Genomic DNA, 26645 nt, shown 5'->3' on the forward strand with positions numbered 1-26645 from the left:
TATGGATGATATGAATTATGGAGCCCAGAGAAGTTAGAGAATTTTCCCAAGATCACACAGCAACTAAGAGTGGCAGAAATGGAGTTATAACCCAGCCTGGCCTGACTACATAGCCTTCTGTACTGTGTGACACTTACCCTGTGTGACACATTGACAAATCATGTGTTTTTAAAGCACTGGAGTTGACTGTCAGGAATATAATTCGAAGTTTACTTAAATGACAGGACAGTCAACTAGGGTTATGCAAAATTTCTGATCTGGTACAATTAGCCTTTTTTCAAAAATGTGTATCAGAAAGGAAGCAAATGTAAATGACACTGACCATGGTCCTGTTTATTTTTTAAGTAAAGAATCCTCAGACTTAAGTATTTGAACTATTTTTAGTTAACAAACTACTTATGACATGGACCACAGGTGACCTTGGTTACCCCAAGGCTTCACTTACCCATGCTTTGAAAATGCCTGTGTTTCTTTTGCAGGGTTTCTCCTTGCCTCATTTTCCTGATTAAATTAAGGCAATGGGAAATCATTAGTGGCTGTAGTAAATCAGATTACTGTTTCATGTTATAGGGCTACATATCAAGAAGCAATGTTTGGTTACTCGTTAATGTGAATGATGTGCTCACAGAAGGAAATAACTGACTTTTCCTCGTGGGAACAATTTACAATATCTGTTAAATCTGTTAATAAATTCTAAGGAAAAGTTTAAGTTTCAGTAAAGGTAGATGTAGTTCTTAAATGGTAGTGGGATGAGAGATGGGGAGCTTTTGGGGATTGGGGAACTCCAGGCCTATTGACAGTAATTATCAAGTATCATTATGGAGTAATGTGATGCTGTTATACTACCTGCTTTATTATACCATCCCTTTTTGGTGTTGACCTAGGAAATACTTTATACTTTAGAGCAGACACTGGTCCAAATACAGTGTTTACATGAGAACTTGAAACATACCTTGCTGAAGTCATTCACCTAATTATCTCGTAAATATTTATTCAGTACCTCCAGTGTGGCAGGCATTATTCCAGGTGCTCGGAATCAAGTGGTGAAGAAAACAAAGTCTTTGTGCCAATAGACATTCTAGTGGAGGAGACAGACAATAAACAGATTAATAGATAATACGGTGACAGCGGGTACACTGAAGAAAAATAAAGCACGTTAAAGGAAGAGAGAGCGAAGGCTTGTTGGGAAAGATTCTATTTTAGAAAAGGTGGTTAAAGATAGCCATTTTGATAAAGATCTTTTGATGAGTTCAGTTTTAAGCGGAAGCGAATTCCCAGCAAAAAGGAAGAAAAGATGGCAGTGAGGAGGGGAGAGCCCTTGAGGCAGGAACATGCTTGATGAGTTCCAGGAATAGTAAGCAGGCCAGGTGGCTGTAGCCCTGTGACCTGGGGGGCAGGTGGATGATTTCAAAGTAGCCATCTGGGGCAGATCATGCAGGGCTTGTAGGCCATTGGGAATAACTTTTGGATTTTATTCTGCAATGATGGGAAGATATTTTTAGCTACATTTTAGTTAGTGTACATCCTTATTCTCTTGGACAAATTTTTAAAAGTGGAATTGTTGATTCAAAAGAGTATACATTTTTTTAGTCTTTTGCTATGTACTTCTAAGTTGTTCTCCATAAAAATTGTACCAGTTTTACACTCCCATCATGACTTTATTGGAGTACTTGTTTTAAGTGCTAGATTTGGATATTATTTAAAAAAATAAAAATAGAAACAATTTACTTTCTAGTGAGGTGGTTAAACACCTTTTTTTTTTGGCGGTATGCGGGCCTCTAGCTGTTGTGGCCTCTCCTGTTGCGGAGCACAGGCTCCGGACGCACAGGCTCAGCGGCCAAGGCTCACGGGCCCAGCCGCTCTGCGGCATGTGGGATCTTCCCGGACCGGGGCACGAACCCGTGTCCCCTGCAACGGCAGGCAGACTCTCAACCACTGCGCCACCAGGGAAGCCCTAAACACCTTTTACATGTTTATTTCATGCTTATTGGTGATTTGGGCTTACTTATTCCTGTTTTTTATCTATTTTTCTATTGACTATTCATCTTTTAAAATATAGATTTGTTAGGCCTGTTGTTATATATTTTCAAAAATTTCCCATTTATTAATGATATATTTTGTCATATACATGTTTTAAAGTTTTATATGTTGAAATCTTTTAAGCTTTTTTTCTTTTATGATTGTTTCTGTCTTTGGTATTATGCTTTGGAAGTAATTTCCTCTCTCCCAATTAAATAAATATTTACTTATATTTCCTCCTTTTAGTATTATTATAATTCCTCTTTTGTATCTAAAATTTTGATCCATTTGAGTTTTTTCAAATGGTTAAACAGTTTTCTATATCAAATGATTTGAACAATTTCTCTGTTGTCCACTGATACAAAACATTACTTTTATCATGCACAAAATTCTTATATACTGAATTTTCTTATTCTCTTTTAAAATTCTTTTAAAAAGAGTAATAAATGTTTAATACTGTATTGATGCAGAGAAATATAAAATATAAAGAAGAAGGAAAAAGCTAATAAAAAGCATACTATTAAGCAGAGGTAAAAATTTTCATATATATCTTTCCAGACTTTTCTAAGTATACACAAACAAATATAATAATATAAAGATGAAGTCAGTCCCTGAGATGGTTTTGTAAGCTACTTCTTCATTTAAAATATATGATGAACATCTCTCTGTATCTATAGAACATCTCTCTGTATCTATAAATGTCTATAAATATAGATCTAGAAACATTTTTGATAACTGCATAGACTCCTTTATAAAGTTTTTCTCACTCAAAATATACACTTAAAAATAGAAGAAAGTATATTGTAAATATACACATACACTACTAAAAATGGCAGGTACGAGATGCAATGATCATCTGGTATAAAAGTGTAGGTAGGGGCTTCCCTGGTGGCGCAGTGGTTGAGACTCCACCTGCCGATGCAGGGGACACGGGTTCGTGCCCCGGTCTGGGAAGATCCCACATGCCGCCGAGTGGCTGGGCCTGTGAGCCACGGCCGCTGAGCCTGCGCGTCCGGAGTCTGTGCTCTGCAACGGGAGTGGCCACAGCAGTGAGAGGCCCGCGTACCACACACACACACAAAAGTAGGTAAATATGGCGTGAGGCACTGAAGCACAGTTGGAAAAATGTAGACTTTGGTGTCGGACTGAGTTTGTTTCATGCCTGGATGTACTTCTGCTCCATCATGGGACCTCAGGAAAGACACTGCACCTTTTGGAGCATTAGTTTCTTCCTCTATAGAACGGTATTTACAGCACATCTTTGTTATGAAGATAAGAGTGAATGAGTGCCTATCTTGGAGGCTGATATAAAGTAAATGGTCAACAAGTGATACTGTTACTGTCTTTAGGGTTCATGGGTTTGCTTATGAACTCAGTCACTTACATGGGTCCTTAGTCGTCAGACGTAATGCTGAACGTAGTCCCATTTGCTTTAAATAGGACTCAGAATTTTAATATGAGCAAAGGGGATCAGACCACTCTGGAACCAAATTAAGTTGGTTGCTTAGCATTTGCAGTAGTTATTATAAATGTAATCTGAGTCTCTGCAACTTTTAATTTAGGGAGGTAGGCATTTGCCCTTAAAGCAATTTTTCTAAATAAATTTTATTTTTTTGGAGCAATTTTAGGTTCATAACAAAATTGAATGGAAAATACAGACAGTTCCTATATGTCTCCACACATGCACAGCTGCCCCGCTATCAACACCCCCTACCAGAGTGGTACATTTGTTACCATCAGTGAACCTTACAGTGACACATCATTATCACCAGAAGTCCATAGTTGATGTTACAGCTCATTCTTAGTGTTGTACATTCTATGGATTTTGACACATGTATAATGATATGTAGCCACCATCATAGTATCATTCAGAGTAGTTTCACTGCCCTAGAGATCCTTTGTTCTCTGCCTATTCATCCTTCTGTCCTCCTTAATCCCTGGTACCCTCTGATCCTTTTGCTGTCTCCATAGTTTTGCCTTTTCCAGAGCATCACATAGTTGGAATCATACAGTCTGTAGCCTTTTCAGATTGGCTTCTTTTAAGTAAGAGAAAATATTTAACTTCTAAATTCTGTTTGTCTAGAAAAAATTTATCTGAGAAGATTACCCTCTGGAGCTTGACGTGCAGCTTCCTTCAAGGAGCCCGGGGATGGGAAGGAGTCTTGTGCCCCACAAGCCCGATCTTCACCCAGCCCTGAGGCTCCGCAGGTTAACATCTTGCAACTGCATCAGCCTTCACACCTTTCTTGTCATGATATTTTTAAATATATTGGATTAAGTCCACAGTGTAGAGTTATAAATAGGGCTGGGTAGAGACACATGGGCAGACCCGTGTCCTTAAATATTTACTCCATGTTAGTTCAGTGGAGAGGCTGAGTCCTGCGTGTGGGGAAGAGAAGAAAAGGAAGCAAGTGGGCTGGGCCTGGCACACCCCATTTAGCAGAACAAAAGCTCACCATTAACCAGACCTTAAAAGTCAGTTTGGTGATTATTGGTTGTTATTATTATTATTATTTTTTCGGTACGCGGGCGTCTCACTGTTGTGGCCTCTCCCGTTGCGGAGCACAGGCTCCGGACGCGCAGGCTCAGCGGCCATGGCTCACAGGCCCAGCCGCTCCACGGCATGTGGGATCTTCCCGGGCCGGGGCACGAACCCATGTCCCCTGCATCGGCAGGCAGACTCTCAACCGCTGCGCCACCAGGGAAGCCCTATTGGTTGTTATTAAATCTTGTCAACCACTGACTGCTCCTTTGGTATCTTTTTTTTTTGGCTGCGTTGGGCCTTCGTTGCTGCGCGCAGGCTTTCTCTAGCTGCGGCGAGCGGGGGCTACTCTTCGTTGCGGTGAGCGGGCTTCTCATCGCAGTGGCTTCTCTTGTTGCGGAGCATGGGCTCTAGGTGCGTGGGCTTCAGTAGTTGTGGCACGCGGGCTCAGTAGTTGTGGCACACGGGCTTAGTTGCTCCGCGGCATGTGGGATCTTCCCGGACCAGGCCTCGAACCCGTATCCCCTGCATCGGCAGGTGGATTCTTAACCACTGGGCCACCAGGGAAGTCCCCCCACCCTCTTCGTATCTTATCAAAATTATTTCTTCCAGGCAGGAGCCGTTTCTGGCTGATGCCTTTCTCTCCATTTTGACACGCACCCCGTGATGTTATAGCGCCCCTTGCGGATTTGTTCTCTGGGCAAGTGCTCAGCTGGTTGTTGCCAGTGGCCAGCCCTTACCTCTGTGGAACTGAGACAAAGTTGGCTTTTCCCTCTCAACGTGGAGTTGCAGTTCCTGAGGCAATCACCCTTGGACCTGTCCCAGTTGGAAGGGAGAAGCCCTCTGAGCCTGTGCTGTGTCCCTCTATGTAGCCGTGGTGTTGTTCACAGACATTAGAACTGAGAAACTTCTCTTAACCATTTTCTGTTCCACCTCCTGCCTGGGAGCCCTCATCTGAGAGGTAAAGGGTAGAAAATGAGTAGGAGAAGAAAGACGTAAGGATTATGGAAGGGAGGACTTGGGGCTGGACCCTGAGATGGAAGAGCATCTGTGAACACCCAGCAGGCCAGTTGTCTAGGGCAGAGGGCCAGATACTATTTTAGGCTGCATGGGTCATTTGGTCTGTGTCGTGTCTACTCAACTCTGCTATTGTAGCATGAAAACTGCAGTATGTAATTTATAAAGGAATGGGCCTGGCTGTGCTCCAGTAAAGCTTTATCGACACATGTCCATTCTTAGCTCACTGGCCATACAAAAACAGGCAGTGAGCTGCATTAGGCCTATGGGTTGTAGTTTGCTGACCTAGTCTAGGCTAATATAGGAAACCTGAAGTCTGTAAGTTTGACGGTATCTATTGCTGCCTGTATATTCTCTGCAGAGATCCTTTCTGTGTTCACTTAGTAAAGCTGAGTGAAAAATAACTTTGTAAATGCTGAGTAAATCCAAGGAGTGGGAGTTTTGCTGATCTTTGGGCAGTAGAGGAGAAGAAGTGTTCCTCTTGAGGCCAGCTGGGATAGTGGCAGCAAAACGCAAAGTGAGAACCAGAGGGCGGTGAGTGTCTGATGGCTGCGCACCATAAGAAGTGCTGCCGTTCATTCTCTGCTGATACCTTGCAGGTTCTGTGCTTGGTTTTAACAGAGGAAGCCACTCTTCATCTCCACACATGTTCTTTCATAATGAAGCTATGTAATACTTGTATCTCAGAGCTCTTTCATTTCAGGTATTTTGATTGTGTTGGGCTTTTTTTTTTCCGTTTAAAATTACTTTTAGTATTTTTAGTATGCTCATGCCATGGCAACTTTGTTTGAAAGGTAATGGTCTCTTAAACAGATGGAGCTTTAGCTTTGAGGATGGGATGTGTCAGCATATGAAATGCTTTCACTCTTAGGCCAAGAGTTCATTAATTTTTAGGTAATAAATAGCTATCATTGATAGTTTATTTCATTAATTATTTTTGCATATTTAATCACCTACCATAATTTTTATCAACAGGATCCTTACTACAGATTTAATAACCTTAACTACCGATGGATCGCCTTGGATAACTGGACCTATATCAAGAAATTTAAAATCCCTTTTGACATAAGGTACTTATGTGTGTATATCTATATTTATGTCTATATCTATCTATTCATTTATTATTATTGTTTGAACTTTTGTTCTTTTTCTGTCTGCAATAATCTTTTGTTTAGGTTGCATATCAGAACATTGTCAGACTAAAGCCTGTACTATAAAAGTGAATATATATGTTTTGATTTGTGTATGAGGGTGGTGCCACTGATCATTAGTCACAAAATTATGTGTTATTCAATCATTTTTCCAGTGGTTATAATGGAGTCACCTCGACCTAGTCAGTTCTCTTATCTGCCTTTCCCTTTCCCTGCCCTCCCAGTAATCCATAGAGTGTATACATTTACAATATTGTCAAGTAGGATCAGAGATACATCCTTTGTTTGGTGTAGCGTTAACCAGCCACTGAAACTAAGGCATTGGCCTTAGATTATGTCGTGAGGCCACGAGGAAAACCATGGTATAGTTTTCAGTAATGTTCTATGTAGCAGAATGTAACCCAATTGTATCTACCACCATTATTGCTAAATTTAAAAAAAACCCTTTTGTCCCTTTAATATGACCTTTTTTTGGGTAATTATTTACTAGCTTCTTAAAAAAGAAATAAAGCCAGAAAATAGTGCTCAATATCATGGAGTTACTGTGTTCCAGGCTCTTATTTCTAGATAATACTTAAAATATCTCTGATAGGGGGTCCTCTTTCACCTTGAACTCAACATATCCGAAATTTAACCAATTCACTTTCCCACTGAAAGCTTGCTTTATAGTCTAGCAACCTCGTTATTTCTCTTACCGTAATACCTTCTTCCCAATCTTCCGTGCCCAAGGAGTTTTTGGCTCATCATATCTTTCCTTCATCTCCTTGTATTCGGTCTGTTTCTGAGTCCTGTTAATTTTTGCCTATCATTTCTCTTGGTTCAGCCCCTGCCTCCTCATTTACAAGTTTCCGCCTTTGCCTAGGCCTTTATTATTCTCCAGTCTTTCGTATGCAGAAACTTAAGATTCATCTTTCCCGAATTTTGATTTTACCTTGACATTCTTGCTTAAGAATGACGGTGTCTTCCTCTCGATTGGCAGATCAAGTTTAATTTTCTCTGCTTGTCTGTGAAAATGCTGCTTACTGTTGCCAATCGTGCACCACTTCCTGCACCTCCATCCCCCATCCCTCTCTCAGCCCTAGGCAACCACTAATTTATTTTTTATTTCTGTGGATTTGTTTCTTGTGGAAATCTCAAAGAAATGGAATTATACAATATGTGGTCCTTTGTGACTGGCTTCTTTCACTTAGCATGATGTTTTCAAGCTCATCCGTGTTGTCATAGTCACCAGTACTTCATTTCTTTTTATTGCTGAGTGCTGTTTTATTGTATGGGTATACATTTTATTTATTTTGTTCTTCTTTAAACTCTTGTCTCCTTCTTGAAGTCTTTCCTTATGACATAAACTCTGATAGCACTTGTAGTCTATCCAACAAGACTGTACCACAAAGTAGAAGAGATTGAAAGCTTTCTCTTTGTTTCCTGTGTTTTAGGCTTCAATGCTAATCAGATTGCAGATTCCTTAAATTCAGAGACTGTTTTAGTTCCCTGTAAGGCTTAGCAGAGTGCTGGGCACATAATGTTTACTCACAGATACTTGTTCCTTGGTTAATGCGTTCTCTTAGTGTTAGTAAATATAATAGTTTGTGACAATGTTTTATGTCTATTATTTAACTTGGTTCTTATAAGAATTTGTGAAGTTCTAGGAAACAAGTCAATGCATGGAAGTTAGAAGTCATGCTCATGATTTTATGGTGATTGAGATATTTTGAAGAAAGTTAAACTGGATCACTCAACATAAAAATGTATTAAAGCAATATTTCTGAAAATTTCATTGCAAAATCCCTTCTAAGAATGTATATTTTCTGTGAAATATTTATTCCTTTCATTCTTAACTAATAAAAAAAGGCTAATTATCTAAGTTAATGTTCTATACATCTTGTTTTAAAAATCTTCTTTTTTTAGCAAATGGCATAAAGTAAAGTTGGTTTTTGAAGGCATCGATACAGTTGCAGTAGTCCTGCTCAATAATATTCCTGTTGGTGAAACAGACAACATGTTCAGAAGCTATGTAAGTACATAATGACATCAGGTTAAAAAGAACCACTTGTATGTATTTGGGTTCATTGTTATCATGAGTGGCAAGTACAGGTCCTTGGATGCACTGGGTAAGTTACTTTATCTCTCAGTTGCCATATTTGTAGAATGATGAAGACACTCAAACCCTATGGAACTATTGTGAGGATATAATGAGCTAATTATATAAAGTGATCAGTATTAGTTTTTGGCACATAGGCAGTGTTTGACAAATGCTGTTCCCTTCTCTGTTAATTTGGTAATCCAGAGTTTCATGGGAAATGACAGTTGACAAACCATTTTAAAAGAAAATGTTCCTTCCTTTCTGGAACAGTTACCTTAAGAGATTGTATCCTGATCTCCCTTCCCTTTCAAGGGTAGACTTATCAAAACGAAAATAACTTATAACTTAGAAATACATACTGTGCATAGCGGAGAGTCAGGTTATCACGAAGTGTCTAGGAAATCCTTGGCGATTCAAAGCCATGTGTGAATAGCCAGAGCAGACATTCCAGGGCTAAAGATAGTCTCTGCTTGCTCTGTTTGCCTAGAATCATCATCTGTCAGTAAAAATAGCAGGAGAAAACCTAGAAATCTATGTTTGCGTAGGAGAATGTGATCAGTTATAACTAAAAGTAGGCAACTAAGTTATACTATTTTGGAGAAGTGCTTTCTCCTGCCAAAAGGCTAAACCTAAAGATTTCAATTATTTTATGCATCTTTCATGCATTCTGCCTATATCTAAAATTTTACACAGGAGGCTACTTTCACATTTGTTCTTTCCCTTTAATTTAGAGCTTTGATATTACACATGTGGTCCAAGCAGTAAACATCCTTGAGGTGCATTTCCAGTCACCAGTGATATATGCGGACCAGAGGAGTAAAGTTCACACTCACTACAGCGTGCCCCCCAACTGCCCTCCGCGTGTGCAGGATGGCGAATGCCATGTCAACTTTATTCGCAAGGTAACAGTCTCGCAATGGAGGGGCTTTAGCCTTGAGGATGGGATGAGGGCATATGAAATGCTTGTTTGAAGACTCCAGTTGTATTTCAGAAGTTGGGCATCTCTTTCCTGCCCCCTTAGTGGGATTTAAAAATTAGAAATAAGAACCAGGGCTTCCCTTGTGGTGCAGTGGTTGGGGGTCCGTCTGCCGATGCAGGGGACGCGGGTTCGTGCCCCAGTCTGGGAGGATCCCACATGCTGTGGAGCGGCTGGGCTCGTGAGCCATGGCCGCTGAGCCTGCGCGTCCGGAGCCTGTGCTCTGCAGCGGGAGAGGCCACAACGGTGAGAGGCCTGCGTACGGCAAAAAAAAAAAAAAAAAAAAAAAGAAATAAGAACCAAAAGTTACAAGAATTTTTGTAGAGAGCTTGTCTTTCTAGGTTTCCTTCTTGAGGAGTGCTTCAGAACTTAGATAACGTTGGAAAAAGAAGAAAGATAGGTGACTGATAACGTACCTTTACAATTTTTTTTTTTTTTTTTTTTTGACTTTGCCACGGTGCTTGCAGGGATCTTAATTCCCTGACCAGGGATTGAACCCATGCCCCCTGCAGTGGAAGCGCGGAGTCCTAACCAGTGAACCACCAGGGAATTCCCCCTTTACAATTTTTTTAAAAAACCACCTGGGTTTATCAAACTTTTCACCAGACTGTAGGGTTCATGTTTATGAGTGATTCTTATTACTAGCCTTCTGCAACTGTGCCCCGGTTGAACTGATTGGTTTTGGGCTGTAAGTTCAGAAACCAGGATTTCTGAATTCATACTGGAGGAAATAGGAGTTGGCAAGAAACTCTAGTTAGAGTTTCTTAAACTGTTGTATCTTTATCTTTCAATATGTTTCTTCATCCTTTATAGTTATTACATTTAAATATGATAGTGGGTGCAGAGATATTTGGGAGAAATTTAAAGAGCGACTATTGTGTTGCTTCAGTGTAATATGCTTTTGAAGAATAAATGTACATAATTAGATTTTATGGTCTTAGAACATTTCTGCCAAATTTAACTATGTTTCCTAGGTTGATAGATTAGTTATTTTTTTAGTTATCTATTGCTGTGTAACAATTATACCAAAACTTATCAGCTTAAAACAACATTTATTATCACAGTTTCTGTCAGTCAGGAATGCAGGTGTGGCTTAGCTGGGTACCTCTGGCTCAAGGTCACTCATGAGGTTACTGGCAAGCTGTGGACCAGGGCTGCAGTCACCTTAAGCCTGGATGAGGCCTACCTCAGCTCACCCATGTGGTTATTGGCAGGCCTCAGATGGGCTTCCAGGCTCACTCATGTGGGCCTCTCTACAGAGCTGCCTTACAGCATGGCAGCTGACTTCCCCCTTGGCCAAGAGAGAGCTGACAGAGCACCCAAAACAGAAGGTGCACTCTTTAATAACCTAATTTTGGACATGCTCTCACTGCCGTTGTATTCTGTTGGTTAGAAGTGATTCATTAGGTCTAATCTGTACTCAAGGGGAGCGGATTACTCAAGGACCTGAATACCAGGAGAGGATCATTTTGGGTCATTTTAGATGCTGTATATGGGACACACACGCTATTATGGACTTAATTCTGTGCCCCCCAAATTTGTATATTAAAGTCCTAACCCTCAGTAAGGTCAAAATATCACTCTATTTGGAGATGAGGTCTTTAAAGAGGTGATTCAGTTAAATGAGACCGTTAGGATTACTGCGATCCAGTATGGTTGATGTCCTTATAAGAAGAGGAAATTTGGACAACAGAGGGAGACACTAGGGGCGTGTGTGTGTGTGTGTGTGTGTGTGTGTGTGTGTGTGTGTGTGTGTATACAAAAGGCTATGTGAGGGCACAGTGAGAAGGTGGCCATCTGTAAGCCCAGGAAACCAAACCTGCCAACACCTTGATCTTGGACTTCCCAGCCTCCAGAGCTATGCGAAAGTTAATTTCTATTGTTTAAGTCACCCGGTTTGTGGTATTTTGTTACGGCAGCCCTAGCAAACTAGTACACATGTACATAATATTTTAAAAGAAAAAGGTTTTCATAATGTTTAAGTTTCATGGTAATTAGAATCGATCTTCTTTTTTTCCCTTAAAATTGCAGGCACAGTGTTCCTTTAGTTGGGACTGGGGGCCTTCCTTTCCTACCCAGGGCATCTGGAAAGATGTTAGAATTGAAGCCTATAATATTTGTCATCTGAACTACTTCACATTTACCCCCATATATGGTAAGCTAAGGGCTGTGATTTCTTGTTTTTCTTTTTTGAGCCTCCTCTATGTTATAAAAATTGGGTTTATAATTTGAATACATATATAGTTGGCCCTTGAACAACATGGGTTTGAACTGTGTGGGTCCACTTATGTGTGGATTGTTTTCAACAAATACTACAGTACTACATGATCCGAGGTCTGTCGAATCCATCGATTCAGAACTGTGGATGTGGAGGGCTGACTTGGAGCATCAGTGGATTTTGGTATCTCCAGCAGGTCCTGGAAGCAATCTGCTGTGGATACCGAGGGACAACTGTACTTTTCAGAGACTTATTTAAAAAAAAAATTGATGGCACATTAAATTTAGAAAAGTGAAAAATATGTACAAACTGATTTGTCATGAAAATTTTTTAAAAATTAATTTATTTATTTTTGGCTGTGTTGGGTCTTTGTTGCTGCGCGCGGGCTTTCTCTAGTTGTGGCGAGCGGGGGCTGCCCTATGTTGTGGTGCGCCGGCTTCTCATTGCGGTGGCTTCTCTTGTTGCGGAGCACGGGCTCTAGGCGCGCAGGCTTCAGTAGTTGTGGCACACGGGCTTAGTTGCTCCGCGGCATGTGGGATCTCCCTGGACCAGGGCATGAACCTGTGTCCCCTGCATTGGCAGGCGGATTCTTAACCACTGCGCCACCAAGGAAGTCCCTGTCATGAAAATTTACTGTATAAAGCAGTTAAGTAGGTGGGTACCTACATTTTAACATATTCTGAAAAATAAAAAATGAGAGGAGGAAAGAAAGAAAGAGAAGAAAGGAAAGAGGGAGGGAGGGAAGGAAGGAAGCTCTGTTCTCCCAAGCTGTTTCTTAAAAGAATTTGGGCTGCTGGCTTGCACTCCTTTTTGCTGCCCCTGTAGTCACTTTCAAAACTCCATGGTGCTGAGCTCTTGGTTTGCTTAAATCATTGGGCTGACTTTCTGTCACTGCACATTTTCTCCTCTGAAGGCCATGACATACCAGCCTTGTTAAGAGTTGAACATAAACTGGAAGACAGACAAGGCATTAAAGAAGCTCTTATAAGGTAAAGAATACTACTTTTTCAGTTGAAAGGAGCATTAAAGAAAACCTCAGAAATCTCACAGATGTCAATGAATTGGTTAAAAACTGGTCAAATATTTGTTGAGTTCTTTGCCCAGTACTGTGTGTATTTGGCATAGAAAAGAAGTATAATGTGTTTACTTATCCCTGCAAGTTGGTTGAGGTGGGGAGAGGAGGTATAAACAATTATCAAGCCAAACTAAATTGTGTCATAGTCTTTGGGATGGCAGCCCCAGTAGTTCAGAAAACCAGAGATCAAAGGATTTGAGAAGTTAGGGAAATCAGGGTGAAGGTGGAGGCAAATGGGATTTTAAATGATAACTCATAATGCTCAGTCCAGTTCCATGCAGGCCTAAGTAGATGAAGTCTGTAAGCAAGTATGTGGTGTGTCCATACAAGAGTTCTGTTGTCTTTAGGGCCCTGGTGACCCTAGATTGCTCTTCGATGGAGCCAGATCTGTGTTTTCTAAAGGCAGAAGACAAAAGCATATCAGAGACGGTTGATAATTGAGGAAGTTATTAGGTGCTGCTGGCATTTTTTTAAAAATAAATTTATTTATTTATTTTTGGCTGTGTTGGGTCTTCGTTTCTGTGCGAGGGCTTTCTCTAGCTGCGGCAAGCAGGGGCCACTCTTCATTGCGGTGCGTGGGTCTCTCACTATTGCGGCCTCTCTTGTTGCGGAGCACAGGCTCCAGACGCGCAGGCTCAGTAGTTGTGGCTCATGGGCCTAGTTGCTCCGCGGCATGTGGGATCTTCCCAGACCAGGGCTCGAACCCGTGTCCCCTGCATTGGCAGGCAGATTCTCAACCACTGCGCCACCAGGGAAGCCCGCTGCTGGCATTTTTAAATGCCTAAAAGGCATTGGAAGATCTAATGTAAATTGCACATATAAATGTGGCTGTTTAGAGCTTTCTAGTTTAGTGTTTCTCAAACTTTTCTTCAGAGGCTCCACCCGAATTGAGCCTTGCTATGAAATCAAATACATAATAGTTCACTCCCCCCCATCCCCACCCATAATTTTTCTCAGGTGTATATAATGAAACCTACTGTAAGAAGGGGTCTGATTTTGCCAAAAGTTATTTATTTAATAGTTTTGAAGTTTAATCAGTGTTTTAGGTGGTTAGCAAAAAGTGCTATGAGTTCCAGGTATCCTGATATCTGAAAAAATTTGAATAACACTGCTCTAGTTTAATTTAAAATTTTGAATATGAAGCTAAACATTTCTTCCTGAGTATGAGTCATTAGGGTTCAGTTTATTCACCATTAGTGACTGAGTGAATTTTATTTGAATTCAATCAATTTAAGTGATGCTTAAAATTTAATTTAGACTTGGTGTAATCAGTTATCCATATCAACTACATTTTTGATGTTTTATGACTACAATATATTTTGTACTTAACATAGGGAAAAATATCTTTCCTGTTCAGAAGATGTGTCCTGTGCATATTAAGCAGTAATTCTTATATTTTTGATTAATTTTATAGATTTCAGTTTGGTTACTTGATGTAATAGAGAAAATTGAAGCATAAACTTATGAAAGCATTAGGAGAGGAACTTCCTTTAGGATTTTTTCAGAATTTTTTTTTTTCAGTTTGTATTTGGAAGATAGCAATCATTACTGAAATCAATAGAAACTTAGAAGTTGAAAATAATAGAGAATAAACTAATATATTCTGGATACTTTTTGCATTTATTTGGTACACAGTTTGAGGCAGGCATTGAGAGTTACTAAACATTTTTTAAAAGGATTAGTTCATAATCAAAAGTAGATACATGTAATTTTTATTTTAAATCAAATACTGTATTCATTTTTAAGATTTAAGTGTGAAATGAGGTTAGTCAAAACTAATGCAAGCAGTGGCTAATCTCTGTATAATAGTACTACAGATAGTTTGTATTTTATTCTTCTAGATTTTTATATTGAGCCTATATTGTCTCTATAATAAGGGAAGAAAGCAGTTAAACTAATCTAGTACCTAGTAATTTCAGCCAGCTTATTATGAAAGGCTAAACTACTTTGACTTTGTGGCACTTTCTGCTTTCTGCCTATTGGGGCTAGAAGAAAGTAACCTTTTTGCTTTTCCAAATGTTTAATTTATTCCTTAATTTAAAATTAGTGAGTTTAACCCTAAAGACCAAATGACCAACCATAGTTCCCCAGTTTAATTGTATAAAATATAACAGAAAAAAGGCTGTTAGGCTTTTAAAAACTAGCTTGAAATTTTTGTGAATTAATTTGCTTTATGTATATATATATATATTTTCTTTTCTGCCTTCTTAATCCTTAGCATAGTGGTTTCTAAACTTTTGTACTTTTGAATATCCTTTGGTCATTTGTTTGATTTTGCCCTAACCTCAGCTTCCTAAATGATTTTCACATATTCTTAATATTTAAGGTAATAAAAGCAAATTTATATTTGGAAAAAATACTGAGGTCAAAGGGAAACAAGAGTTACTCTCATTATCTCTTAGGCTCTTGCCATTTATCTGGGTTTTGAGAGATACCAACTTATTGATGTGACTTTCTCTAAAACGTCATTAGAAAATATTTATTTGAATGTCTGTATGTGTGTGTGTGAGAGAGAGATAGACATATATTCATTTATTGATCATCTCCATGCTAAGTCTTTCATATTTGTAATCTGATGTAAATTGTTCATATTAGGCCCTAAAATTTGTTAGGGAGGGATGGTTGTCTAGTTTTATGAACTTTTCTTAAGGTTACATAGACATATTAAGTCCAAATATATAACAAGTATGTTCTGATAAAACACTGCATTGTTTAATCTTCTGTTACCGCAGTTAGAAAGAAATAAAATAGAGATGTTCTTCAACATGGAAATCTTCCTGTTGAGCTGAGGTGAGCTGTGGATCTTTGACCTGTGCTTGGGCAATTCCGTTCCTCGGAGATGCTGCCTTCCCGACCGTATCCACATTTACTTGCTGCCTTAGCCTAAAGCACCCCGTCTCTTCATTCTTGAAGACATAGCCTTTGAGTTGGAAGAGTGGGCCTAGCTCCTAGCTAGACCCTAGCCTGTCCAACAGTGGCCTTTATTGAAGGCTTACAGCTTAATATAGAGAATATAATATTACAACGTAGCAAAGATTTGTCAGTCTTGCTTAGTGCCTTGTTTATTGCATTCCTTTTTGAATGCAAGCATGCATTCACTTTTTTCTTACATTCATTTTGAATCACTTTTTCATTACCCATAAAATGATGGTATTCACCCTCGAAAATGTGTTTATGGGTAGGTAGGTTGCTTGAATAATCTCTGAGTAGCTGCCTTGTTGTGTAAGTCGATTTTTTTTTCTCTAGAACTTATCAATTTATGTTGTTTGGTGGGGGGTGGTGGTGGTGGGATTTTGCTTTGTGTCTGTTTTGTTTTGATTTCATCTTTGAGGAATTTGTCCTGCTGAATAGGCAAGGAGATCTTGCTGCTTGAGAAAGAAGGGGAAAACAGCTGTTGTAACTAACTATAAGCCTGCTTTTCTGGCTATTGCAAGCTGTTAGCTCTTTGAAAAGCAGCTACTGTAGCCTGTCCTCTAATTCTGGCAGGAGCTTGGGGATGTATCCTATGTTTGAATTTCAGCATTCTGTGGCTCGTTGTCATTGCTGTTCCTTCAGATGCACAAGGCTATCTCTTCATTGCAGCTTTGCATCGCCTATGAAAGATGCAAGATGAAGCGAGCAGGTAGGAGGAGGAGCTGGGAGGAGCTCAGTAGGGCTAATCAGGGCAGCCATGTTTGAATAGCTTGCCCCCCAGTGAGAGGAAGCATCTTTTACATCTTACATGAGCAGTCCACTGACGTTTGCAGATCCATCCCATGCTGACCTGAGTGTGCTTCCATGTCCCTGCTGGTTCTTAGCCCTTCCAAATGCCATCCTGTATTCTTTTTTTTTTTTTTTTTTCGGTACGCGGGCCTCTCACTGCCGCGGCCTCTCCCGTTGCGGAGCCTGTGCTCCGGACGTGCAGGCTCAGCGGCCATGGCTCACGGGCCCAGCCGCTCCGCGGCATGTGGGATCTTCCCGGACCGGGGCACGAACCCGCGTCCCCTGCATCGGCAGGCAGACTCTCAACCACTGCGCCACCAGGGAAGCCCCATCCTGTATTCTTAACTGTGACCTTCGGGTATATTTTGTTTCTTTAAGTAGATTCAACATCTTTGCTCTTTGCGATTGGGGTATAATTTATAGTGCTTGTCAAGTTTCACAGACAGTAATTATTCAAGAAATATATTTCCACTGTTTGGCAGAAATGCTCACATAACTGTTGTCATGCCTTTGTCAGGTAGCTTAGGTTACAAAGATAGTGTTTTGACAAATGGAGGAACTGTGGCACCATGTAATTATGCATTTAGTGGAAGGTCAGACACGTTCTTTATGTTTGTAGATTTCAGTGTTTTTTCTTTTTTAGAAAGACACTCATATTAAGAGACGAATATTTTATGGTTACAGTCCCTTCAAATGCTTTGTTTCACATTATACGTATTTGCTATTAGGACTTAGGATTCTGAAGGACAAAAAGCACCTTTGCTTTTGGTCTTCCTCATTATTCATATGCAAATTTCAATCTCTGCGTGCCTGCTAGTGTCTTTCTTTTTGATAGGCGCCTCTGTGGGAGATGCGTGGAAGGTAGAGAGCACTGGAGTTAGGAAACCTGGGCCCTTGCCCTGTCCACTGGCTCGGGAGCTTTGAGCTAGTTCTGCAGTCAAGGGCCTCAAATACCACAACTAAAAGTAACTAGGAGATGGCCAAGTTTCTTTTGCCTCTAACATTCCACAGTTCTTTCCCGGTGTTTGTAAATTACAGCACTCATTACAGCCTAGTGAGGGTGTAAGTGTGGAAGAACCAGTTTTTTTTGAAGCTAGATATATGATTAAATGAAGGTACTGATATTTGAGGCTTAATTACAATCAGTTAAAGCAAGGCTTAAGGTGTAGTTTGAGAGTAACTCTTTCTGTAGTTATGGACACACTTGAATTAATGTAATTCATCCGTCTTCTTATTTTTCTACCTCCATGTCTTCCTATACGTTTTTTTTTTTTTCTCTTAGACAACCGAATAAAGCTGTTTTTTGTTTTTTTTAAATTTTTATCCTGACCACATCTTGACAAAGAAGTGGACTATATGGGACTATAAAAGGAGCTGGCACATTTTAGAAGGTTTTAAAAGTTAATGTACTGGGACTTCCCTGGTGGTCCAGTGGTTAAGAATCCACCTTCCAATGCAGGGGACACGGGCTTGATCCCTAGTAGGGATCCCACATGCCACGGGGCAACTAAGCCCCTGTGCTGCAACTACCGAGCCCGCGTGCTGTAGAGCCTGCATGCCACAACTAGAGAGAACCCCGCATGCCGCAACAAAAGATCCCGCACACTGCGACGAAGATCCCGTGTGCCACAACAAAGACCCGACACAGCCAAATAAATTTAAAAAAAAAAAAAAAGGTTAAGTGTGTTGGCCACATCTACACAAATTGGAGTTCGTCCTGAAGATTGTTTGCATGAAGAAGCAGCACACGTTCATCTGGGCTGTGAGGCTGGTTACCCTTCCTACAAATTCCCATCCGAGTCAAACTCATGGTGATTTGTTTGTTTGTTTTTGAAGAAACCTCACTGAATCAGCTTTGGAAGAATCTGAAAACGAGTCAATGGCCAGAACCACATTCTCTGCCATGCCCTGGGTTGCCCACCTGGTTGAGGTTAAATGGAACAGACCATAGACTGTAGTGTATTCTGCAGGGAGCAGGGCATCAGCTAGGACATCGCTGAGGCTCCAGGCCAGGGAAGGCCTCAAGTTGTAGAGAGAGCTCATCAGCTTGCTCTCCACCCTGTTTTGATAAGGAGTTCCTGTCCTGTTTGGGCCCAGGGTTGATTAGTCAGGGTGAGGAAGGATGCAAAACTTGGTGTCATTGAGAGGGAGACCTGGGAGGGGATTTTAAGTCATTTAGTAAACTTTCTTCTTTCTTATCCCATCCCTGGTACTTTGTCCATTTTTGAAATGATCTTGCATTCCACTTCAGGAGAGCTGGGGGTGATAAGTATTCTTTAGGAAAGGATAACTTGTTAGTGCTGGAAGAGATATGCTGGGAAGCTACATTCTAGAAATGGGTCTTGATTTATAAGGGGGAGCTCTCCTTAACTAGAAATAAGATTATACATTTTAAAATTAGCCAGTGAAAAGAAGTGACCAGGTAATACCAGGAAAATTATTATTTAAGACTCTCAGTATGCTCTGTGAACCTAAACTACTGAAATTCTCCATGGAATTCTCCTCCTGGAAGGAAGCGTTGTACTTCATTTGGAAGAAGAAAAGAGTGCAAAATATGTTGTTGTAGGGTATTTGGTAATGACACGATAGGCTTGTAAATCCTCATGTTGGGTTTTTAATTCCTCAGCTTTAGTTTTTTCATTTAGTGGCACCCGAGGGAGTTAACAGGATGAGCTCCAGAGGGGTGCCGATTTACTTTAGAACCTTCCATGTTAGAAGCAATAGAAACTGGACAATTTTGCCAGTAACCTTTGGGAATTACTCTGTTTGTCTTCCTTCTGGAGGCCCTTACAAGCAGCTGATTCTCTGCTGAAGAAGTGATAGGAAACGGCCAAGGAGCCTGCCTTTTTAAAAAAAATTCTGGCTACGCTGCGTGGCATGTGGGATCTTAGTTCCCTGACCAGGGATCAAACCCGTGCCACCTGCATTGGAAGGCGGAATCTTAACCACTGGACCACCAGGGAAGTCCCAGGGAGCGTGCTTGAACTTGGTGGTTATTGGTTGGTAGGAGAGGCCTAGAGGGCAGAACTAAAATCTCTAGATGGAAATGAGAGAAAAGTGGATTTCACATCAGTGTGGAGGACGACTTTCCAATAGTGAAGGTTAGCAGAAAGGGAGGCAGAGGTTTTTGTCATTATATTAAAGGTATTAAAGACAGATTAGAATGGCCTTTCAGGGGAAATATATTAGGGTAGAGATCAGCAAACTTTTTCTGTAAAGGGTCAGCTAGTGAGCATTTTCGCTTTTTGGGCCATATGGCCTTTGTTGCAGTTACGCAACTCTGCCTTTGTAGCATGAAGGCGACCGAAGACAATACGTAAAATATGGGCATGGCTGCTGTCTGGCCTGCTGGGCTGCCATGACGAAATACCAAAGACTGGTCGGCTTCAGCCACAGAAATTGACTTCTCACAGTGCTGGAAGCTGGGAAGTCCAAGATGAAGGTGCCGGCTGATTTGCTTTGTGTTGAGGGCCTGCTTCCTGGCTTGTAGATGGCCAGCTTTCTAGTTGTGTCCTCGCATGGTTGGGGGCTGAGGGGGTGTGCGGGGAGAGAGAGAGAAAGAAAGAAATGGATCTTTTCCTCTTCTTATAAGGCTACTGTCCTATCAGAATAGGACCCCACCCTTATGAACTCATTTAACCTAATTACCTCCTAAAAAAACCCTTTCTCCAGATGGAATCACATTAGGGGTTAGGGCTTCAACATATGAATTTTGGGGGGAATGATACAATTCAGTCCATAGCAGCTGTGTTCCAATAAAATTTTATTTATAAAAATAGGAGGTGGTCCAGATTTGGCCCAAGGACCATAGTTTGCTAGCCTGTGGTCTAGAGGGAATCAAACACATCGGAAAGTAGACCAGGTGATCTGTCAGCATACTTCTAGTTCACCAGTTTTGTGAATCTGTGCTGTTTTGGTCAAAGACTCAGCCAAAGGACATATTTGATGTCTAGCATAGCTTGACATCATTAATGTTTCTCCTATATAATAAGATCCTCTCCCCACTGTAAAATTCTGAGCACCACTAAGATGTGGTTTGGGGGAAATTATTTGGATTTGAGTTGGCAGAATTTAGAGGTTAAATGTTTTAGAGGTCTCTAGTTTTAGACTGTCCTTGGTTCACATCTGCCACTACTAGCTGTGTGATCTTGGCAAGTTACTGTATTTCTCTGTCTCAGTTTTCTCATTTATAAAATGATGATAGTAGTGGAATTTACCTTATAGCAATGGTGTGATGCTTAAATAAGTTAATACTTGTTGAGAGCATAAAACAATGCCTGCCTCATAGTAAGATCTTGGTAAATGTTATCTATTATTATTTCTTGAAATAAGAGATAGTAAGGGAAACCAGAGGGAATATGATTTCGAGTTAAAGGTGAGGTAGCTGTCAATGATTTAGGGATGTTTTAGAAAATAAACAGCTTTGGATCAGATTGGAGTGTGTGCTTCTGTTTAAGAACAATAAAAACGCGGTAAAGGGAATATGAATATTTTTCTAAACGACCTTTAATTCTCCATCCTAGTATTATCACACGTTTGTACTTGTCCACATCCCATTAGGCCCTTAGCTCATGAGGGCAGGGGCCATGTTTATTTACCCTGGTGACTGTTTAAGTCCCATCACTTAGCAAAGAACATGGCACTTAGATGGTTCTCAGTACACATTTATTGGAAAATAATTACATTTAAAATGCATCTTTATTTTTTCCACATTGGATTAATTCTAACACACCTAAGTTTATAACTTATTATATGGCTTTAAAACCGTCAGTATTTTTACTTTATAAAAAGGAACAAGCAAGTATGTTTGATAAATCAAGACTGATAAATCTTGGAAGATTTATGTTATCTTTTCATTTGTAATTTTCTATTTGTGCCATATTTATAAAGTTTTTGTGACTTATGATTGTAACATTTTTAGAGTAGAAGTATATATAAAAATATAATTTTGGTTATTCTTCTTCAGAATTAAGGATTAAACTCTAAACATTAAAAGAGAATTTTCACTGAACTTTTGATCAGGATTGCATTTGTGGAGCACTTATAGTTTAGAAGCTGCTTTGGCCTTTTTTTCAGTGAATCCTACATAATATATATGTATTTTTTCTTTTTCTCTTTATACCTTAGATAGTAATATCCAGGCGTGGAATCTTGAAATAGAGTCTTCTTTTGATGTTATCAGTTCAAAGCCAGTTTTGGGTCAAGCGATTATAGCCATCCCTGAATTAAAAATACAACAGACAAACAGCGTTGAACTTCATCATGGGGAAAGGATTGTTAAACTCTTTGTGAAAATTGACAAGGTGAATGATGGTACTTCCCGAGAAGCACTAAGATGAAAAGCAGTGTTGTTCAAAAGAAATGCTTAGAAAAAAGGACCTGAGTATTAAAGAAAAGTGTACTTTTTCCATTTTTTCTTTACTTTTAATCGGTTATATATTTTGTGTGTGTGCAAGCTAAGGAATGATTTTCCCAAATTTTAAGATTAAGAAAACGGAGGTTACATGATTAATTTGGCATCCTCTTCTCTCAAAAAGTCAGGTGTGTTATATTTTAATTTTTTTGCAGTATTTGGAGTATCCTAAATCCAAAATACATTCTAAGCATCATACTTCAATGCTGTGATTATTTTTGGTATTTGTAAGCTATTTTGAATATTGGTACTTATTCTACATACAGAATTCTAATTCTAAACTTATGATCTTTCGTAAGTAGAAGTGAACTGGATTTTACCTTTTCTTATTCCTCTAATTGACAATTGTGAGCTGAAAAGGATAGAGCAAATCAGCATTCAGTAACTGTCCAGATAAAGTAAGAACTCAAAACGCTTTTCTAGTTCTGGGCTTGAAAGAAGAGTTAACCTCAAAGTCCAATTCCAAATGTTAAGAATGTAGAATACATGTTAGCTGAGTGTTGCAATGGGAAGAGCTGTTTTTCTGAATGCCCATGTTATTTTGTTATTTCCCTTCCCTTCTGGTATATTAATCCATGCTAAACTCCTAGCATGTTCATTTTTAAATATTATCTATGGATTGGTATAATTTGGCATAATACAAGGAGAGAGATTTATATTGCTCTGTGCTTGTCTATGAGAAATTGATGTGATGCTCTGAATTACTATATTATTTTGCTGAAAATATGCCACAGATTACTTAGACTGACATATTATTTTTTAAAAGAGTGTTACTATAGAAACTTGGTGGCCTCATGGACATGGAAACCAGACTGGGTACAACATGACAGTTCTTTTTAAGCTGGATGGAGGCTTAAGTTTTGAAAAGTCAGCTAAGGTAAGCAAATACTTTAAGATATTTTGTGAAAAAAAGTATATTTCTTGTTAAAATAGCAATACAGATCTTTGTAGGAAAAGAAGAAACCAACAAAACTTCTGCAACCCCACCACTCAGAGATAATTAGTAGTAATAGTTATATTCATTCAAAAGCTTCTGGTATGTGTATACTTATATTTTTTAATGGACCAGACTTTGCACATTATTTTATTTATAAGTATTCTCCTACTGTGTTTTTTTTTTTTGCGGTACGTGGGCCTCTCACTGTTGTGGCCTCTCCCGTTGCGGAGCACAGGCTCCGGACACGCAGGCTCAGCGGCCATGGCTCACGGGCCCAGCCGTTCTGCGGCATGTGGGATCCTCCCGGACCGGGGCACGAACCCATGTCCCCCGCGTCGGCAGGCGGACTCTCAACCACTGCGCAACCAGGGAAGCCCTATGGTATTTTTTCATTTAGGTGTGGGGCAGGATGAGAGCTTGAAGTGGAGCATATAAGATCAAGGTTACTCTCAGGAGAGGCTATGCCCTAGTCAAGGTTGTTTATTCCAGAACAGGTAACTGAGGAACATCTCAGAATTCATTTGCAGTGGGAGCTCTAAAGAGTGTTTGTCTATTTGTCCACTTGACTGGGTTGGTAGAGGTTGGATTGAATGATCTCTTGTGCCTCCCTGCACTTCCATGATTGCTCAAAAGAGGAAACCAGGATGCTTTAAAAATTTGAGCTGTTTTGCAAGTTTCAGGAATCAATGTTTGTTTTTGAAATTTAGATTAAAAGTATAGGTTATTGCCAAATTTGGTAAGAGAGCTGATACCTAATTCACCTTTGTTTCCATCCAGGGTAGGTCTTCCAGGGAATTCAGTTTCTTGGCAGTCCCGAATTTCTTAATGTTTTCAGAGCTGCCAGTGTTTCAGCAAGCAAGAAATTCGACTGCTATGTGCCGTCGTTGCCTGTTTTCTCTCAGTTTGATTTCTTTCCAGCCTTTATTTGGTGGGAATGTGTCAGACTGGGATTTCTTTTTTATTTATTGTGTAGTATAACACACAAGAGAAAAAAACCAGAACATAAATGGAACACTTAACGAATGATCAGAAAATGGACACTCACGTGACTGTCATCCTGATCCAGAAACGGGAGCATTACTAGCACCTCAGAGCTTCCCCACTCTGTGCGAGCTTCCCCAGTCACTGCCCCCTTTCCTTCCCGTAGATCCACTGTCCTGACTTATAACACTATATTCTATAGATATGTTGTGGTGTGTAGCTGTGGTTTGTTTACTTACATTGCTTTGTACTCTTTCATTGTATTACACATTCTGCTGTTGAGTTTGGGTAGTTTCCACTTTTGGCTTTCTTGGATAATGCTGCTATGAACTTTATCGTATGACACTCGGAGCACATATGCCCCCAACAGCGTTCCTGCTGGAGTGGGATTGCTGGATCATAGGGTAGGCATGGGTTCAGCTTTTACAGAGAATGCTAAATTGTTTTCCAAAGTGTTGGTATTTCACCTTTACTCTGCACGCTCCCATGTTCGCTAACACTTGGTACTGTATCAGAGGGGTATTTTTCCCTCATCACTGGCCTCTCCCTATCTGCTCTCTACTGCTCATGTTTCCTGATGGTTTCATTGTTATCCTGGGCTTGCTTTACGCAAAAATATTTCTACTTTTAAAGTATCTCATTGAAATCCATATTGCTAGGTTTATATCTTTCTTGCCTGTCTTCCATCAACGCTAGACGTATGCGTTTTAATCTTTTGTTTACTGGGCACGTCAGAAGACGACAGCACAGTCTCCGACGGAACGCCTTGGGGAAGTTACAGATTTTGGTTGCAGCCCACGCAGGCAGAGATGTACTGGGTCATAAGAAGAATGCAGGTGCTGTGGGGAAGGGAAAATGCTGACTCTATTTCTTTTGGACGGGAAAGAATATCTTGATGACTGAGATTTTTGTTGGTGTTGTTAAAAGGAGTAGCTTCGGAGCAAATGGTTTAAGTATGAGGGGAGATAATTAATGAGTACTTCAAAAATAAATAAATTAGGGCTTCCCTGGTGGCGCAGTGGTTGAGAGTCCGCCTGCCGATGCAGGGGACACGGGTTTGTGCCCCGGTCCGGGAGGATCCCACATGCCGCAGAACGGCTGGACCCATGAGCCATGGCCGCTGAGCCTGTGCGTCCGGAGCCTGTGCTCCGCAACGGGAGAGGCCACAACAGTGAGAGGCCCACGTACCGCAAAAAAAAAAAAAAAAAAAAAAAAAGAAATTAATTAATTAATTAAAAAATAAAAGCAAATGTTGGGATATTATAAAGTCTGTCAAGCAAGTTATTTCAAGAGGGACCTTAGAATGTGAGTGTGGGAGCGTTGGCTTTATCAGTTTAGGAAACCAACTTGATTTTTTAACACAAAAGAAAGCTTTGTGTCTAAATGGTAGTGGGAGAGGCTACTCTGGGTAAATGGAATAAAAAAGAAAATCTTCCCCATGACTGTTTTGGCCATTTTCTGCTCTAATTGAATATTTGTATTCTACTAATTGATTGTATTGAATCGCCTAGGTAGTATGTGTGTTAAGAGCATAATAAATATTTTGGAATGACTGTTATGGTTTACCTTTCTGGAAAACTAGGAAATCACTTAGTTGATATTTCACTTTAGCACAACTTACTTTGTAAGACTCTTCCAAGTATTCCCTATATAAGGTAACTCTTTTTGCTGAAAGCAAGAGAAGGTAGTTGCTGTTTATATTTGACCTGGCATCAAGATTCTCCAATTAAATTACTGTAGGGAAAGAAACAATGTAATCATATGTATTCCACAATCCGAAATCACATTGCACAGTTCCCAAGCCAGAAGAGGTAAAAGATTGCCCCTAGCTATTACAATTAGAAAAAGAACGGAGATTTCCTTTACTGTTTTGTTCTTTAAAAACTTCACTTTGTTCTTTGTTTCTTGAGTTCCCAGTTTCATCTTTGCAATATGCACAGGGCAGAAAGAGGTCCCAGTGCCACTTCCTCTTTCAAAGTGAGGTCCCAGTGCCACTTCCTCTTTCAAAGTGCTCCTCTTGGCTCTCTCAAGACCTTAAAAGCACATAGCCAAAAAATACGGAATTCAGAATAATCAGGGTGTATTTCTGACCACTTCTGTACTTTTGATCAATACTGAGGGTCCACAGAGATGTGAAGTGTGTTTCCTTCTGTATTTCCCAGGTTTCCTAGGACAGCCATAACAAATGAGTAGCTTAAGATAAAAATAATTTATTTTCTCACAATTTTGAAGGCTGGAAGTCCAAAGTCAAGGTTTTGGTAGGGCCATGTTCCTTCTGAAGTTTTCAGGGAAGGATCCTTCCTTGTCTCCTCTAGCTTCTGGTAGTTACTGCTAGTCCTTGGCATAATGGCTACAGGCAGTGGCTTACCCAGAGTGGGCTATGGGAGCAGTTAGCATTGGGTGTAGACGACAGGTGGCCTGTCTTTTATTAGTAGTATGTTCTGGCAGTTCTGTGCAACATCAGTGATAAAATATTCCTCCCCCCAAAATCTTTTGTTGGTCTGTTTTACCCATGTGTGCAATTGTACTTGAGTTTTAATATCATATTTGTAGGCTTCAATGTAGCATATTTTTATTATTAACCCTCTAATAAA

General features: G+C 40.1%; 1 protein-coding gene across 9 annotated transcripts in view; it reads left to right on the forward strand.

Annotated features, from left to right (window-relative positions):
* MANBA (mannosidase beta) overlaps positions 1 to 26645 on the forward strand; it is a 152790-nt gene that overhangs the window by 1159 nt on the left and 124986 nt on the right. For 8 of the 9 annotated variants that reach the window (XR_004349994.1, XR_004349995.1, XR_004349993.1 and 5 more), the window contains exons 2-7: positions 6494 to 6588; positions 8575 to 8680; positions 9481 to 9651; positions 11757 to 11880; positions 21848 to 22023; positions 22900 to 23010. Coding sequence is in view for 1 of the 9 variants with exons in the window: in XM_032632653.1 (XP_032488544.1) it covers positions 6494 to 6588; positions 8575 to 8680; positions 9481 to 9651; positions 11757 to 11880; positions 21848 to 22023; positions 22900 to 23010 (783 nt within the window). In the remaining 8 variants the exon portion in view is untranslated. The remainder of the gene's footprint in view (positions 1 to 6493; positions 6589 to 8574; positions 8681 to 9480; positions 9652 to 11756; positions 11881 to 21847; positions 22024 to 22899; positions 23011 to 26645) is intronic. The other variant, XR_004349998.1, reaches the window with a different exon arrangement.

Source organism: Phocoena sinus, chromosome 5, assembly GCF_008692025.1.
Source record: "Phocoena sinus isolate mPhoSin1 chromosome 5, mPhoSin1.pri, whole genome shotgun sequence".
NCBI lineage: Eukaryota > Metazoa > Chordata > Mammalia > Artiodactyla > Phocoenidae > Phocoena > Phocoena sinus.